Source organism: Notolabrus celidotus, chromosome 2 (genome assembly GCF_009762535.1).
Source record: "Notolabrus celidotus isolate fNotCel1 chromosome 2, fNotCel1.pri, whole genome shotgun sequence".
Lineage (NCBI taxonomy): Eukaryota > Metazoa > Chordata > Actinopteri > Labriformes > Labridae > Notolabrus > Notolabrus celidotus.
Window position 1 is genome coordinate 7147924 of NC_048273.1, and position 17243 is coordinate 7165166.

Consider the following 17243-nt stretch of genomic DNA (forward strand, 5'->3'; position numbering starts at 1 on the left):
TGGTGTGCATATATGTGTCCAGTGTGTTCATATGTGTCCAGTGTGTGCATATGTGTCTGGTGTGCATATATGTGTCCAGTGTGTTCATATGTGTCCAGTGTGTGCATATGTGTCTGGTGTGCATATATGTGTCCAGTGTGTGCATATGTGTCTGGTGTGCATATATGTGTCCAGTGTGTTCATATGTGTCCGGTTTGTTTATATGTGTCCAGTGTGTTCATATGTGTCCAGTGTGTTCATATGTGTCCAGTGTGTTCATATGTGTCTGGTGTGCATATATGTGTCCAGTGTGTTCATATGTGTTCGGTGTGTTTTATATGTGTACGGTGTGCATATATGTGTCCAGTGTGTTCATATGTGTTCGGTGTGTTTATATGTGTCCGGTGTGCATATATGTGTCCAGTGTGTTCATATGTGTCCGGTGTGTTTATGTGTGTCCGGTGTGCATATATGTGTCCAGTGTGTGCATATGTGTCTGGTGTGCATATCTGTGTCCAGTGTGTTCATATGTGTCCGGTGTGTTTATATGTGTCCAGTGTGTTCATATGTGTCCGGTGTGCATATATGTGTCCAGTGTGTTCATATGTGTCCGGTGTGCATATATGTGTCCAGTGTGTTCATATGTGTCTGGTGTGCATATATGTGTCCAGTGTGTTCATATGTGTCCAGTGTGTGCATATGTGTCTGGTGTGCATATCTGTGTCCAGTGTGTTCATATGTGTCCGGTGTGTTTATATGTGTCCAGTGAGTTCATATGTGTCCGGTGTGCATATATGTGTCCAGTGTGTTCATATGTGTCCGGTGTGCATATATGTGTCCAGTGTGTTCATATGTGTCTGGTGTGCATAAATGTGTCCAGTGTGTTCATATGTGTTCGGTGTGTTTTATATGTGTCCGGTGTGCATATATGTGTCCAGTGTGTTCATATGTGTTCGGTGTGTTTATATGTGTCCGGTGTGCATATATGTGTCCAGTGTGTTCATATGTGTCCGGTGTGTTTATGTGTGTCCGGTGTGCATATATGTGTCCAGTGTGTGCATGTGTGTCTGGTGTGCATATATGTGTCCAGTGTGTTCATATGTGTTCGGTGTGTTTATATGTGTCCAGTGTGTTCATATGTGTCCGGTGTGCATATATGTGTCCAGTGTGTTCATATGTGTCTGGTGTGCATATATGTGTCCAGTGTGTTCATATGTGTCCAGTGTGTGCATATGTGTCTGGTGTGCATATATGTGTCCAGTGTGTTCATATGTGTCCGGTGTGTTTATATGTGTCCAGTGTGTTCATATGTGTCCGGTGTGCATATATGTGTCCAGTGTGTTCATATGTGTCTGGTGTGCATATATGTGTCCAGTGTGTTCATATGTGTCCGGTGTGTTTATATGTGTCCAGTGTGTTCATATGTGTCTGGTGTGTATATTTGTGGGATGTGGGGCACCATTGCTGTGAGGCTGGGTGGATGTTTATGGTTATTGTGTTCATACATGTATTCCTGTACAGACGGTGGCAACAAATCTCCTTATTTAGGACAAATAAAGATCTATCTATACAGTATCTCAACTTCTCTAAAGTGACAACATCAGATATCAGAGATTTCCACAATATAATAGATGGAGATTCATCTCCCACACACTTTGTCATTATAGCCTTCCTTTACCAACATTAAAAGAAATTGAATTATTTCATTTTGTGTCCTCAAAGAGTCTGGTGCACCGTACTTATTTCTCCACATACTGCCTTCCAGAATAATTGAATCTATTCACACTCCCAGAGACATTGTATTCTTGTTCCAGTATTTGTTTTGCACTTATGTAATATATTGTATTGCAATTCTCTATATCTGTTGCATATTGAAATCCTGGAGAGCAGCGTCAGAGCTTCCCCCCATGTCTCTTCATCTATAGTCACATTTAGGAGTCTACACCATGATGTTCTTAGTGGTGCAAGTTTAAATTCTGTAACTCAGAATAAAATCTTGATATAAAGTAATCAAGCTTCAAATGATTCAGGAAGAATCCTTCTAACATGTGAGAACCACTGAAGAAATTTAGGGTATTTGCCTTCTTAAATACATAATGCCTCACTTGTAAATATTTGTAGAAATCCTTAGTGGGAGAAATTCAACATTTGCATTTAGAAAGTGGTGCAGTAGAGGTTTAAAGTAATTTAACCTTCAGATACTGAAATGATTCCTCTTGAATGTTTTGCTAAAATGCTCTGCAGGAATAAAATATGACTGAATGAGTAACCACAGCATCAGCGTTCACTCCCTGCAGTCAAAAGACAGACTTAGAGTAGCTTTATTGGAATTTTCTGATAAAGGATGATATAAATACTGATGCTTTGTCATAATGACTGAGACTTTCTGCAGCTGCAAGGCCTCTGCTGCCCTCTACTGTTCAGGAAAATAACTGCAGCCTCTGTTAATGCAGCAAAATGTGAAGCAGTGTTCACCGGAGGCTGAACTGGAAGCACTCCAAAATCAAGACAGCTGAAGCAAGCTGTCGCTATCATCCTGTGTTTCTCCTCACACAGGGGAGAAGATTAAGTCATTTGTGAAGTGATCTGTAACATAAGGTTCCAGTCATCCTGTTGGAAGATTGTTAAACTGGGTGTGCGTTGTATTGAGTAAGCTGAGTAAGATGCCTTATCATGTTTAGGGCTGTTGTCATTTTTTATGACTTTAATTGGAGCAAGAGATCTTTTATTATAGTCCTGCATGGTTCAGTTTAATGTAGTGATCTGATTAGTTTGTCCTGTGCACATATTATAAAGTCTATTGTTCTGTTATCATAAGAGAGAGGCTTAAAAATAACAATCATAGCAACACATTGTCGCCTCATCTGACCTGCGGGTCAACTCAGCTTCTCATGAATGGTTTAACATTTAACCAGACAGTAAGTTTGACTGCCAAGCTTATGGATGATTAACTGTAAACACAAAAAGCCAGCACAGACTTTGATTTTATCTTTTCTTTTCAAGGTTTTTCCTATTTTTTTTTTTTTCTTCTGAATTTATTGTTTACCTCACAGTAAAAGTAGGAGAGGCAGGGAGTGAGCACGGCACATCCTGTCATGAAGACTGAGATTAAAGGAGGGAAATAAATAACTGCTTAGTCCAGCATGTACCGCTGCTGGGTCAGTATGTTCTGGATGTGGCGTGTGTCATCAGTGCGTACAAAGAATGCAACAGCTCAAGCAGTAACTCTCAGATATGTTCAGATCTGACCTTTCCCAGCCCTCTTACTCCTGATACAGTCTGTGTGTTTCTGTCTCCACAGGTGCCTGATAGTGTAACACTGCCTGCTCTGTGCAGAGTAAACAAAGGCACAGCTCACTGCCTCTCTCACATTAGCTGCTCTATCTTGGAAGCTTGAACAAACAGTTGCCCTGCAGCTCGGCCACTTCCCAGTCTCCATGTTTTACAGCGAGGCTGAGCTGCACGCCGTGTTTTAAAGAGGTGAGATCAGGTGCGTCCGGGGTTTAAACATTAAACTTCAACCAATGACACTCCTCTGCTGAACGCTGAGATTTTCACTTCAGCTTCTGCACCTTTTTTTTTTATTATCAGTGTGTCTCTGGTTTCCTGAGGAGATGTTGAAGACGGTCGTCCTCCTCTGTGTGTTGTCTGCTGTGGCAGAGCCGCTCTGTAGACCAGGTGAGTGACCACCTACACACTCTTTCATGTAAATACTCTGCTACAGTATTTTGTATATTCTTCCTTTCTTAGATAACAGAGATGTTGTTACTGTGAGGCCTCCTGTCTGTCTGACTGTTTCCTCTTATGTGAGGAATTCAGATTAATCTCAAACAACGTCGGATTAAACTCAAAACTTAAATGTTCTTTTCATTTCTATGACCTCTCTTTGACGTCAACACTTACATTGAAGCACATGCAGATTGATACGCCATCTTTCTGCTTTATGAGGTTAAAATAATGAAGCTTGTCAGTCGCCTATAGAGTCAAGTTTTGATACTTCAACTCCTGTAGAGTGATATCTCACCCACATTAGGCTCAGATCAAACAACCCAGAGGAAAATGTTCCTGCTCAAGGCTTCCCATAGGAAAATAAATTTAGAGAGGAGATCTCAAAAGTGTTTCATTTATGTCTCCTAGACAACAATGAGATCTGTTTGAAAGTTAAATGAGACTATAGCTTATGTCTCCTGTTTCTCATTCTTGCCTTCAGAAAAAAAGTTGTAAAAAGTCTCAGCTTAGTCTCCCTTTCAGTTCCAAAGGAGATCTGGTCAGAATCTGAAATGATTCTCAGGTATTTCTCAAGTGTTGTGACTCCTTTTGAGCTCAGGTGGAGAAATCAGGGAGCTCTCTCAATCTAACCTCATCCATTTGTTTTTGTCAGACTCAGTTTTTGTGTCTCAAGTTGAGCTCAGATGGAGCAAAGAAAGAGCCTGAGCTCATCTTTTCATCAACATTTATAGTGCCCTGCAAAATTAACATTTCAATGTAATTGTCCACAAAGTTACAATTCTCATTAAACATTTAAACCACTTCAAGATCAGCTATTTAGATGGGAAATGATCTCTTCTTTGACTTCACAATATGGTCATTCCTTTACAAGTCTGTTTGGAACAAAACAACTTCACAAAGATTTAGTGGATTTGAGAGAAATTGCAAAAGATAGAGATTTCATACCAGGTATGACAGACCATTTATTTAAAATATGAGCCGCAAAAGGGCTGACCAGATTTAGCCAGATTATTACAATTAAAGGGGTGGATTATTTTGGGCACTGGTGGCCTAGCGGTCTAAGCGCCCCACATACAGAGGCAACAGTCCTCATCGCAGGGGTTGCCGGTTCAATTCCTGGCCGGTCAACCATTTCCTGCATGTCCTCCCCCGCTCACTACTCCCCACTTTTCCTGTCTCTTCAGCTGTCCTGTCAAATAAAGGCAAAAAGGCCAAAAAATATATTTAAAAAAAGAGAAGAAAATTAGCCATTAATGAGATCTCTCATTTAAGTCTAAAATAAGACTCATGTCATGGTCTCAACTATTTCTCCTAGTGAATTTTAGGAGAAACTAATGAGAAACTAATGAGAAACTAATGAGAACTATTTGGATCTTGAATGAGGCTGAAGTGAGAATCTCAATTTTGTCTCCAGAGACTTAGAAGAGAAAGCCTTGAGCAGTAAAATTTTCCCTTGGGATTTCTCTTCTAAGTTTCTGGAGACCATATTGAGATTCTCACTTCAGACTCATTCAAGATCCAAATAGTTCTCATTGGTTTCTCCTAAAATTCACTAGGAGAAATAGTTGAGACCATGACATGAGTCTTATTTGAGACTTAAATGAGAGATCTCATTAATGGCTCATTTTCTTCTCTTTTTTTAAATATATTTTTGGCCTTTTTGCCTTTATTTGACAGGACAGCTGAAGAGAGACAGGAAATGTGGGGAGTAGTGAGCGGGGGGAAGACATGCAGTAGATGGTCGAACCGGTGACCCCTGTGATGAGGACTGTGGCCTCTGTATGTGGGGCGCTTAGACTGCTAGGCCATCAGCACCCAAAAGAATCCACCCCTTTAATTGTAATAATCTGGCTAAATCTGGTCAGCCCTTTTGCGGCTCATATTTTAAATAAATGGTCTGTCATACCTGGTATGAAATCTCTATCTTTTGCAATTTCTCTCAAATCCACTAAATCTTTGTGAAGTTGTTTTGTTCCAAACAGACTTGTAAAGGAAGGACCATATTGTGAAGTCAAAGAAAAGATCATTTGACATCTAAATAGCTGATCTTGAAGTGGTTCAAATGTTTTAATGAGAATTGTAAGTTTGTGGACAATTACATTGAAATCTTAATTTTGCAGGGCACTATAAATGTTGATGAAAAGATGAGCTCAGGCTCTTTCTTTGCTCCATCTGAGCTCAAATTGAGACACAAAAACTGAGTCTGACAAAAACAAATGGATGAGGTTAGATTGAGAGAGCTCCCTGATTTCTCCACCTGAGCTCAGAAGGAGTCACAACACTTCAGAAATACCTGAGAATCATTTCAGATTGTGACCAGATCTCCTTTTGAACTGAAAGGGAGACTAAGCTGAGACTTTTTGAAACTTTTTTTCTGGAGGCAAGAATGAGAAACAGGAGACATAAGCTATAGTCTCATTTAGCTTTCAAACAGATCTCATTGTTGTCTAGGAGACATAAATGAAACACTTTTGAGATCTCCTCTCTAAATTTATTTTCCTATGGGAAGAGACTCATATTCACAAGTCAAATTAGAGTTATTGTGTCAAATGTGTTGAAAAATGTGTTTCAAAAAAGAAGTTAATTGAAGTATTTTGATGTTTTGATGTTGACTGTAATTCTTCTGAAGGGAACTGTCTGTTATTGTATTAAAGAACTTCAGGTGTTAACTTCAAGAGTCAAAAGATTCAGTTTTCTGTTTGATAATGTGAAAGAGAACTTTGATGTGAGCATTAAAGGGAATAACAGCTTGCTGATTGGATCTTGGCTCTGTGTTCACATCCTCAAAACAAGAGTTTGTGTATGTAGTTCTTTTATTTATTCGTACACACAGAACAAGAGTTACATTTTGTTATTATGCATCCTGTTTGACTCGATCAAGACTGAGAGTTGTAAACATATTTACATAAAAAAGGGCGTGGCTACTTTGACAGACAGGTGGGTCAGTCAGTCTTAGAATAAGAAGCCCATGCAGACGTGTTATACACTGCAAAAACTCAAAATCTTGCAAAGTGAAATTGTCTCATTTTTAGTCAAAATGTCTTCTCCCACTTGATTTAAGATCATTTTACTTAACAAGTAACATTTGAGCAAGATAGAGGGACTTGTTTTAAGACATTTTAAATATCTTGTTAAGTCAGACAATCTTGAAAAGATCTTGTTTTGAGTTGTAATTTAGAAGAAACAACGTTTATTTTACATTTCATACATTTTTGAAGCTGAGATCTTATTTGTAGAAGACGGATAATCTTGATTTAAGACAAACACTTTACTTGATTTAAGTAAATGCATTTTATTGGAGAATCTATCAGAAAACAGCTCCATTGATAAAAGAAAGAAAGAAAGAAAGAAAGAAAGAAAGAAAGAAAGAAAGAAAGAAAAGTTGTATTTTTTAAGGGTGGGTTACAGTTTTCAGGCACTGTTTCTTCTAAATCAGATAAAAATACACATCCTCAAACTACATGCACACAATGAAACACCTACTTTAGAGCATAGCTGGCTTATCCTAAAAAACAACATGACTGAATATTAGTATATCCAGCTCACTATGAGAAGACATTATATCTCAAAATGCTCAAATTAAACTTTGTAATCTTATTTCAAGTACAAGATGATCTTAAACCTAGAGAAGTGCTGCTATAATACAACTCAAATTAAGGTGAATATATCTCAAATGAAGAAGCTGACATGAAATGTATTAGTGGAAAAATCTTTTTTGAGTGAAAAATACTAATTGTTAGCATTCCTGTCTTATTTTGAGACACTAAGCTTTAAAATACTGGTAAAATATTACTTAAAATAAGTTTTCCCTGCAATTTTAAGATCACAGTTTTCTAAATATTATCTTATTTTAAGAAATCTTACCAAGCAAATTTTCCCTTGTTCTATTGGAAGATTTTGGAGCATTTTTTCCAGTGTAAACTGCAATCCACTTGAGGCTGGCTGCATAAACACTGGAAACCACATACACACCCATTCAAAGAAGACGATCTTTACAGCATTAATAAACATGTTTACAGCCTGGTTCAACAAGAGGCTTGGGTCTATGTAGCTAATTTATCTATCGGCACACATTGTACGGGGGTGAATTTTCTTCTAATGAGACGGTTCAGAAGATATTAAGATTACAAGTTTTTGCCCAAATAAGGACATGATGGACTTGATTGTCAGGCTGGAACAGGAGGCTGAAACCCCTCCTCTTTACGTCACACTCTTTTGGATGAGTTCAGCATTACCACTATGGCTCCCACCAACTATTGGCTTCAAAACAGCGCTCAGGCACAGATGGGTGATGTCATGGATACTACGTCCATTATTTATAGCATTTTGAGATATAATGTCTTCTCATAGTGAGCTGGATATACTAATACTCAGTAATGTTGTTTTTTAGGATAAGCCAGCTATGCTCTAAAGTAGGTGTTTCATTGTGTGAATGTAGTTTGAGGATGGATATTTGTATCTGATTTAGAAGAAACAGTGCCTGAAAACTGTAAACCACCCTTAAAAACAACAACTTTTCTTTCTTTCATCAATGGAGCTGTTTGCAATAAAATGCATTTACTTAAATCAAGTAAAGTGTTTGTCTTAAATCAAGATTATCCGTCTTCTATAAATAAGATCTCAGCTTGAAAAATGTATGAAATGTAAAATTAACCTTGTTTCTTCTAAATTACAACTCAAAACAAGATCATTTCAAGATTGTGTGACTTCACAAGATATTTAAGATGTCTTAAAACAAGTCCCTCTATCTTGCTCAAATGTTACTTGTTAAGTAAATGTATCTTAAATCAAGTGGGAGAAGACATTTTGACTAAAAATTGAGACAATTTCACTTGGTAAGATTTTGGGTTTTTGCAGTGTAGTGAAAGATGAATGAAAAATCTCCTGAAATTAGTATTTTGGAACTGTGAAACTTGTGAACTATCTTCATAATCCGTCTAAATGTGATGAAATGATGACAAACAATAACAAATGTTCTTTCTGTTGCACTCCTGTGACATGTTGTGATGATTTTCATGCATTATTTTGCAGCAATTATCTGTGATTGAGCGCTGAACTCAGGAAACTGTAAATGAACCCTGTGTTTGAATCTGTCTTTATCTCTGCAGATGCTTCAGTCAGCAACAAAGTGCGACTCAGCATCAAAACTGCTCTTGGAGATGAAGCCGTGCGTATATCTTTAAATATTCATCCGCCTGCACAAAACGATCAAAGCCTCTCGTCACGAATCATTGCTTGAATCTTAACTATCTTCTGTGCTTTCTACGACTCCAACGTCAAATTAATAACCAGCTGATCATTTATGAAACCAAAGCTGGCCTGAAAAACTGTAATGTGCTGATTTTGCTCCCTCAGTGTGACTCCTTAAGGACAAGGTCCATGTGGTGATCAGTTAACCTTGAAGGCCTCCTGAAAGCAGCATGTGATCTTTCCTTGTTGTTGTTGTTGTCGTTGCAGTATGCGTGGGATGACAACGAAATGTTCTATTTCCGAGCAACCGTGGCGTACGCCATGAGGAGACAAATCATGGGACAGATATTCGAGTGAGAAAAATGTTGTGTGATTAAAAAAAAACAATAAAGAAGTTAAAGGACACTGCTTTGTGTTTATAAGATGGGCTCCATCCTCTATAAAAGTGTTACATAATGTCTTTTACCCACAATAAAAGCAGTGACTCATGGTTTATGAACATGTTTCGACACTAATGTGCTCTTTATTGTCCTGTGGAACTTCCCCAGAGTGTCAGACATCCTCGTATGTAACGAGACTGCCAGAGTGTCCTTCTGGTTCGTGGTGACGAGACCGAACACAGGCGTCCTTGTGGGGAAAGAACACGTAAATGAGGCTGTCAGGTAATCTCATGATGCAGTGACACTACATCATTAAATCCCCATTTAGGAAATCATTATTGCCTTTGAGTCCGGAATGAGGTCAAAGACAGAGGTTCAGAGTTTCAGAGCAGTTTCATCTGTTTCGTGTTTTAATGTATTGGTTGTCAAGTCAAGTCAAGCTTTATTTATAGAGCACATTTAAAACAAACACAGTTGACCAAAGTGCTGTACAGTTATTAAAATACAATATAATCACACACAAATATAACAATAAATTAAAGCCGCAAGCGGCGATGAACGGGCCCTCGCACACCTTCAGCCACCGCCACAGGTAAACCGCCGCCTGATATTTGCCACCACATGATGCGATAGCAAGATCTGAGAGTATATGCAGACTTAGGTGGTGCAAATGTTGCAAGTTTTTGGCAGATTGCCAAGAAAACCTCCAGACTTGACAGTGTGCCACGCCAAATTTTTTTTATCTGAACAGAATTCCTTTAACAATAATTTAATCATCAATATGTCTGCTATAGAATGTGCCTTGTTTGGACTGAATTGGAGAAAAGCCCTAGGAGTAGCTCTCAAAAGTATGCACCCTTATTTGGGCGTCATTCTTCACATTCAAAGCTGTATGTGCGTTTGATGCCCCGCCTCAACGCCTGCCACGCACACAATTTTAGTCTGAACGGAATTCTTCGAACAGTTTTTAATCGTCAATGTGTCTACTATAGGTTGCACTTGGCTTGGAATGAATCGGAGAAATGCCTTCGGAGAAGATAACGAAAGTATACACCCTTATTTGGACGCCATTTTTCATGTTCAAAGCTAGGTGGCGCTCTTCCTGTTGAGTTTGGGATATGGGTGCAAGAGGCTTTTTTGTGCGTCCTGATGCCATGAATATGCGTACAATTTTTCAAGCATGTAGCTTAAAATAACCCCTATGGGGAGGGGTTTTTGAAAACTGTAGGGGGCGCTAGTGAGCACATTTTTTTCGACTTTTTTTGCGAAACCCATAAAATGTCGCAGTGTTGGATATGGTGAAATTACGTGCATTTTCAAGTCCCAAAAATCCATTTTCCGACGTTTTATTTTTTATGCCCCGCCCCAAAGTCTGCCACGCCCACAACTTTCCTCTAAACGGAATGCCTTTACTTTGTATTAATCGTCACTGGGTTTACTATAGAATGTGCCTAGTTTGGACTGAATCAGAGAAAAACTCTAGGAGAAATTAGCAGAAGTATGCACCCTTGCACGGACCCATTTTGGCCCCATTTTTCATGTTCAAAGCTAGGTGGCGCTCTTCCTGTTGAGTTTCAAATATGGGTGCAAGATGCTTTTTTGTGCGTCCTGATGCCATGAATATGCGTAGATCTTTTCATGCATGTAGCTCAAAAAAACTCTATTCGTAGGGTGTTTTTTTTTTTACCTCTAGGGGGCGCTACTGAGAATTTTTTTGTGAGACCTATAATTACTTGCAATTTTCACCAGGCCCGATGAGTGTGCAAAAATATCCGCGTTTCATTCAAGTTCAGGGGTCCAAAAATGCGTTTTAAGTGGCAGAAGAAAGAACAATCCTTAGGGTTACAATAGGGCCTTTGCCACCATCGGTGCTCGGGTCCTAATAAAAACAATAAAAAAATAGTAAGAGCTCAATTTAGGAAATAAAAGAGTAAAAAGTAAAAAGCCAAGGATTCTTGTTTAGCTGGGACTGAACGCCAAGGAGAAAATATGGTTTTCAGCAGTGTTTTAAAGTGATCAACAGACTGTGCAGCTCTAACCTGGAAAGGTGGGCTGCTCCACAGCTTTGGGGCCGCCACTGAGAAGGCTCTGTCCCCATGAGTAGAGAGTCTGGACAGAGGCACTACCAGGAGCAGCTGGTTTGATGACCTAAGTGCTCTGGAAGTACTGTGAGGCTGTACAAGGTCTGATAAATAAGACGGTGCCAGACCATTTTAACACTTAAAAACAATTAATAAGACCTTGAACTGGATCCTAAAGTTCACAGGCAACCAGTGCCAACAAACAAAGAGTTACAATAATCTAAGCATGAAGTAACAAAGGTTGTGACTTTCCTGTTTTTATGCCCGTATGTAAATGTAATATAAGCTAAAATTAGCTCCCCAGCAAAGCACATCATAATCTGAATTCTCAGAGTTGTATTTGTTATGAATGAATGTGCATAACTGAGTCTTATTTTAGTAGCTCTGTTCTAATTCAAAGAGAGGCCTCTCATTTCCCTAAACTAATATCCTGCCCAAAGCTAAACCTCAATATGGAACTTGATTAGAAAACAGAATTGATATGGACCCCACTTCATCTTAATTAAAAAGACTAAAAATAAGTCACAGTCTTCTGTAGTTGCTGAAACACAGCAGGGTTTCTCGGGACCTCTTTAATAAATAATGTGAGAGGAAAAGTAGAGATGGGCGTTCTGTAAAATCCATATTTGTGCTTTTAGGTTAGGCCTCCATGAATTATTTAGCTGTCCTGAGTTGGATAATCAAAGCTAGCCCACATTTGAAGAATTGAGAACAATTTTTTTTTTTATCACTCAGGACAGGAGTTATAAAACGTGGCTTTGTATTAATTCATCTGTTTCAAACACTTAGAGATCCTCAGGAGAAGCTAGAGAAAGCTGCCAAGGCTCTGAAGTCCTGTGATAACTACAGTTTCTCAGTATCTAAAGTATGATTCATTAAAATCAGCACTTTATTCTTCTCCTACAGAAAGCACAGGGATCGCTTCAACAATGCCTTCATGCTGACGGATGACACTCTGGAGTTTATAGATATCCCCCCCATCCTGACAGCCCCCTTCGAACCTGACACCCCTCCATGGCTCATTGTGTTCGGGGTGGTCATGGGTGTTGTGTTCGCTGGCATCATCTTCCTCATCGGGTCGTCTGTGGTCCAAACGAAGCGGTAAGCAGATGATTAAACTCAACTTTATTTATAAAGCACTTTAAGAACAACAGCAGCTGGACACAAAGTGCTGTACAGAAACATAATGGATAAAAACAAACAATAAAATCATAAAATTAATAAGAACAGTGAGATAAAATAAAGTTAAACAATGAAAAATAAAAAATAAAAATAAAAAGGCACTAAAACAAGAGCAGGGTCTCATGCTGAGTTGAAAGCCAGGGAATAAAAATGGGTTTTAAGACGAGTTTTAAAAGTGGACAGTGAGAGGGCTTGTCTGACGGTTAAAGGAAGAGCGTTCCACAGTTTGGGAGCAGCGACAGAAAAAGCTCTAACAAGGACCAAAAAAGTAGACCACATCACTCCAGTTCTTAGATCCCTACACTGGCTTCCTGTCTGTCAGAGAATAGACTTTAAAATCCTGCTGATGGTTTATAAAGCACTGAATGGTTTAGGCCCAAAATACATTGTTGATCTGCTGCTACTTTATGAACCACCTCGACCTCTGAGGTCATCAGGTACTGGTCTGCTTTCAGTCCCTAGAGTCAGAGCGAAACATGGTGAAGCAGCGTTTAGTCATTATGCACCACATATCTGGAACACACTCCCTGAAAGCTGCAGGTCTGCTCCAACTCTCACCTCTTTTAAATCAAAGACTAAGACTTTTTTATTTCCCACTGCATTCCTATCTTAGATTATTATAACTCACTTTAAATTAAAATTTTTATGTAATTTTTAATATATTTCTAATTTTCCTTTTCTTTTCTGTTTTATTATATTTGTCATTTTAATTGTGTTCTTTTATGCCTGTCTGAATGTTTCCAATGCTTTTAATGTTTTAATGTAAAGCACATTGAGTTGCCCTCGTGTATGAAATGCGCTATACAAATGAAGCTGCCTTGCCTTGCCTTGCCTTGCCTTGCCTTGCCTTGCCTTGCCTTGCCTTGCCTTGCCTTGCCGTGCCGTGCCGTGCCGTGCCGTGCCGTGCCTTGCCGTGCCTTGCCGTGCCGTGCCGTGCCGTGCCGTGCCGTGCCGTGCCGTGCCTTGCCTTGCCTTGCCTTGCCTTGCCTTGCCTTGCCTTGCCTTGCCTTGCCTTGCCTTGCCTTGCCTTGCCTTGCCTTGCCTTGCCTTGCCTTGCCTTGCCTTGCCTTGCCTTGCCTTGCCTTGCCTTGCCTTGCCTTGCCTTGCTGTTATTTTTGATGCCTAAAACCTCTGCCAGGGGGTAGGTGTCACACTAGGTGAGTTAAAGCACCTCAAAGATTTTTGATGGCTGATTAATTTTGAGTGTTAAGGCTGATTTATACTTCTGTGTCGAAACGACGGTACCTATGCAGAGGCCTACACACGTAGCTGATGTGCACCTCCTCCAAAATATAACTACCCATAGAATCGATGCAGACCGCAAGCCCTGTGATTAGTCCGCTCAGCGGCATTGTGTTTCCTGCATTTACAGCACTTCGGGGATCCCGGACATCGGCCGCACATGGTCCGTGTATTTCATCTCCTCTTCTCTATTCTTCATGTAATCATGTCTGTATGATAAACAGCAACATGTATCAGCTGTAGATTAACATAACATGCTCTGAATCGCTGTGGAAAAGTAAACAGAGATCGTAGCAGGGCCGGAACCGGTTGTGCTCACGTCCCCGTCAGCCCCTGCTGTGTAGGGGCGCAGCAGAAGTATAAATCAGCCTTTAAAAGAAATCAATGTGACATCATTGTAAAAAACAATATTTTTTACATGTACAGGCGTGATCAGCAAATAGATGAGATGTACCATTTTGTCCAAAGGGGGCGCCAAAATCTGCAAGAACCAAAAGTTCCTCAGAGGAGCTTTAAAAAAACAAAACAAAAAACCCAGAGCATTTAAAAAAACTCAACAAACAAACATCCATTCACTAAACACACACACACACACAAAAAGGAAGACAGCGCAACCTAGTGTTTGGATGACTGCTTTAAAAGGAAAAAGGCAATTCCACCTCAAAGCTATTGTGCTTTGTGTTATTTCAAATAATTACCTTGTGTTTACCTTGGGATTTTTTTAAACCTTTTTTGCAAGTATCATTGATTTTTTTTAGTTAAAGTTTTTGTACAATGTCAATTTTATTGAAATATCACTGTTTTTGATAATTGTTGCTGTGTTTTATTAAAGGTAGCTTTGCTGTGTGAAATGTACGGAAAGGGATAGTCTGTTAGTTTAAGAAGAAAAGAAATCCTATTTTTTCTTCTTTTCTCTGCTGCTAACTGATCAATCATTAAAAAGCAATCTAAGATTATGTGCTTTTAAAATGAATTGAAACTGAAAGTAATGTTTTGACAGTGTCAACAGGAAGCGGTGAGTATGGGGCGCCGTTTGTAAAGTTGTGCACACCGAAAATAACAGCAACATTTCTCCACATGTAGCTCCAAAACGTCATAAAAACGTAGAGTGAATTTTTAAGTCACTTTTTTTTATCACATTTAGAGGAATATTTGTGATCTTCTTCACACTTAATTTTGTTGTGAAAAATATTTTAAGTTGAAATAATTGTTAAATCCAAATGCTAAATCTATATTTAAATGTTAAATATAAAACTAAATGTTAAATATAAAACTAAATGTTAAATATAATTCTAAATTTTAAATATAAATCTCAATATTAAATATAATTCTAAATGTTAAATATAAATCCAAATATTAAATTTAAATCTAAATGTTAAATATAAAACTAAATTTTAAATATATAACTCTAAATGTTAAATCTAAATGTTAAATCTAAATCTAAACGTTAAACATAAATCTAAATGTTAAATATAAATCAAAATATTAAATCTAAATCTAAATGTTAAATATAAATCTCAATATTAAATCTAAATCTAAATGTTAAATCTAAATCTCAATATTAAATCTAAATCTAAATGTTAAATCTAAATCTAAATGTTAAATCTAAATCTCAATATTAAATCTAAATTTAAATGTTAAATATAAATCTAAATGTTAAATATAAATCTAAATATGAAATATAAATATAAATGTTAAATATAAATCAAAATATTAAATATAAATATAAATGTTAAATATAAATATGAATCTAAATGTGATAAAAAAAAACGAGTTAAAAATTCACTCTACATATAATGACGTTTTGGAGCTAAATGTGGAGAAATGTTGCTGTTATTTTCGGTGTGCACAACATCACAAATGGTGCCCGATAGATGAGATCATAAGCTTTATAAACGTGCTGAACACCTTTCTGCAAAACAATTTGATATTATATGTGTGATCAGGTTGTTCCACATGTTGGTCCTGCTATTCAGAATAAATCACTGTTGTTAATGGGTTTCGACCAATCAGAATCAAGTATTTAACCCAGCTGGGTGATTAGTCAGAAACCTGGGTATAGTTTTTTTTTTAATTTGGTGTTTTGTGAAATGTTGTGTTCTCTAATTGTTTTGTCTTCCTTCTCATTCCAGCAAAAAGAAACAGAAAACTGTGGGGGTCAATGAAGAAAGCAACGCAGTAAACGAAGGCGCTTACAACATGTCATTCTCAGACGACGAGCAATTCACACGGATTTAAAAATCATCTTTAAAAACACTTCCACGAAAGAAAAGAAAGAGGACGGTGAAAGCTGCTCCAGGTGGACTCTGTTGCACTGAGAACAATGATTGTCAGGGTGTTGTTGATTATTAACAGCTTGTGATATTAAACAGTTTTATACATTTCCATGATTTCATTGCTTTAGAGAGTGTCTTTAGCTTTTCTCACCTGCTGCCTCAGAAGGAAACAAACATGTGCAGCTTTGCAGTAGAGGAAAGTTTTCCTGCTTATGTGTAAAAATTTTCTGCTTAACAGGATGATGAATTAAAGATCCCCTGTGTGAGGATTTTAATGAAGTCGTGTGTGTTTGTGAAAAGAAATCTGACATCTCAGCATCACTTCAGATTCTGTTTGTGCATGTGTGTGTATGTGTGTGTGTTTGAAGCCTATGTGTGAAAAATAACAACAGAGGGAAAAATAGAATTTGCCCTCGAGGGCTGAATAAATCATTTTGTCTTCTTGCCGTTCTTTATCTGGGTGTTAGGTCTCAGACTACTTGCTGACTATATTTAACCTGCATTTTTCCTCAAATCTGATTGAATTTGAAGTTCAGATCAAAACCAGAGTCCCAGATGTGATGTTTCCAGCTCGATGTTAGATCTCTGCTGCTGACATGTTTGTTGGATTCCTCTTTCTTCTTCCAGACTGGAGTGGGAGGGAGTGGGTGGGAAACCCCCTGAAGTCAGCTGAAGCTGCAGTTCTGTAGCACTCCCACTAAATCAAATCGTAAAACTGCCAAGAACAGGTTTTTGTTTTCATTGAAAAGAGGTTCAGTTCATTTTTCATTACATACCGGACACATTTATGGAAGATGTGACAGCCAACATCACGCTTGTATTTACTGACTGTATGAGGCTTTTGTGAGCTGAGTGATGAAGGTCTGACTTATGGAGATATTTCATAGCATTGTGCATCAAAGTGCCCACAAGATGCTCATCCAAGATTATGTCCAAACTGTTTTATCCCTCCAAACAATCAAGAGAGGAATCTGGTTTTGGACCTTTGTGGGTACAAATACTCTGCAAAGATGATGTGGATAATGGGCTCAATCTGCTCTGACTGGCTTCAACTTATATGCAGCAGACGGACTATTATTTTGTTATTATATTACATTTTAAGTTTTAATATGAAGTTAGTATTAGATTAATGCGAATTCAGGAGCAGGACCAGGCATCCAGAGCCCAATCTAATCACCTGCAGG

At 38.3% G+C, this 17243-nt stretch overlaps 1 protein-coding gene across 4 annotated transcripts; it reads left to right on the forward strand.

The window, feature by feature from the left end:
• Positions 1 to 3232: 3232 nt before the first annotated feature.
• On the forward strand, positions 3233 to 16338 carry cltrn (collectrin, amino acid transport regulator). 4 transcript variants are annotated; one of them, XM_034700335.1, is made up of 7 exons: positions 3233 to 3469; positions 3571 to 3657; positions 8817 to 8875; positions 9166 to 9251; positions 9447 to 9560; positions 12266 to 12460; positions 15916 to 16338. In XM_034700335.1, exons 2-7 carry the CDS (start codon positions 3594 to 3596, stop codon positions 16019 to 16021), a joined length of 624 nt encoding a protein of 207 aa, XP_034556226.1. In that variant the 5' UTR covers positions 3233 to 3469; positions 3571 to 3593; the 3' UTR covers positions 16022 to 16338. The 4 variants fall into 4 exon arrangements, with proteins under 4 accessions (XP_034556226.1, XP_034556241.1, XP_034556220.1 ...); XM_034700350.1 differs by having other exon boundaries at positions 3594 to 3657; XM_034700329.1 differs by having other exon boundaries at positions 3233 to 3459.
• The last annotated feature ends 905 nt before the right edge of the window (positions 16339 to 17243 follow it).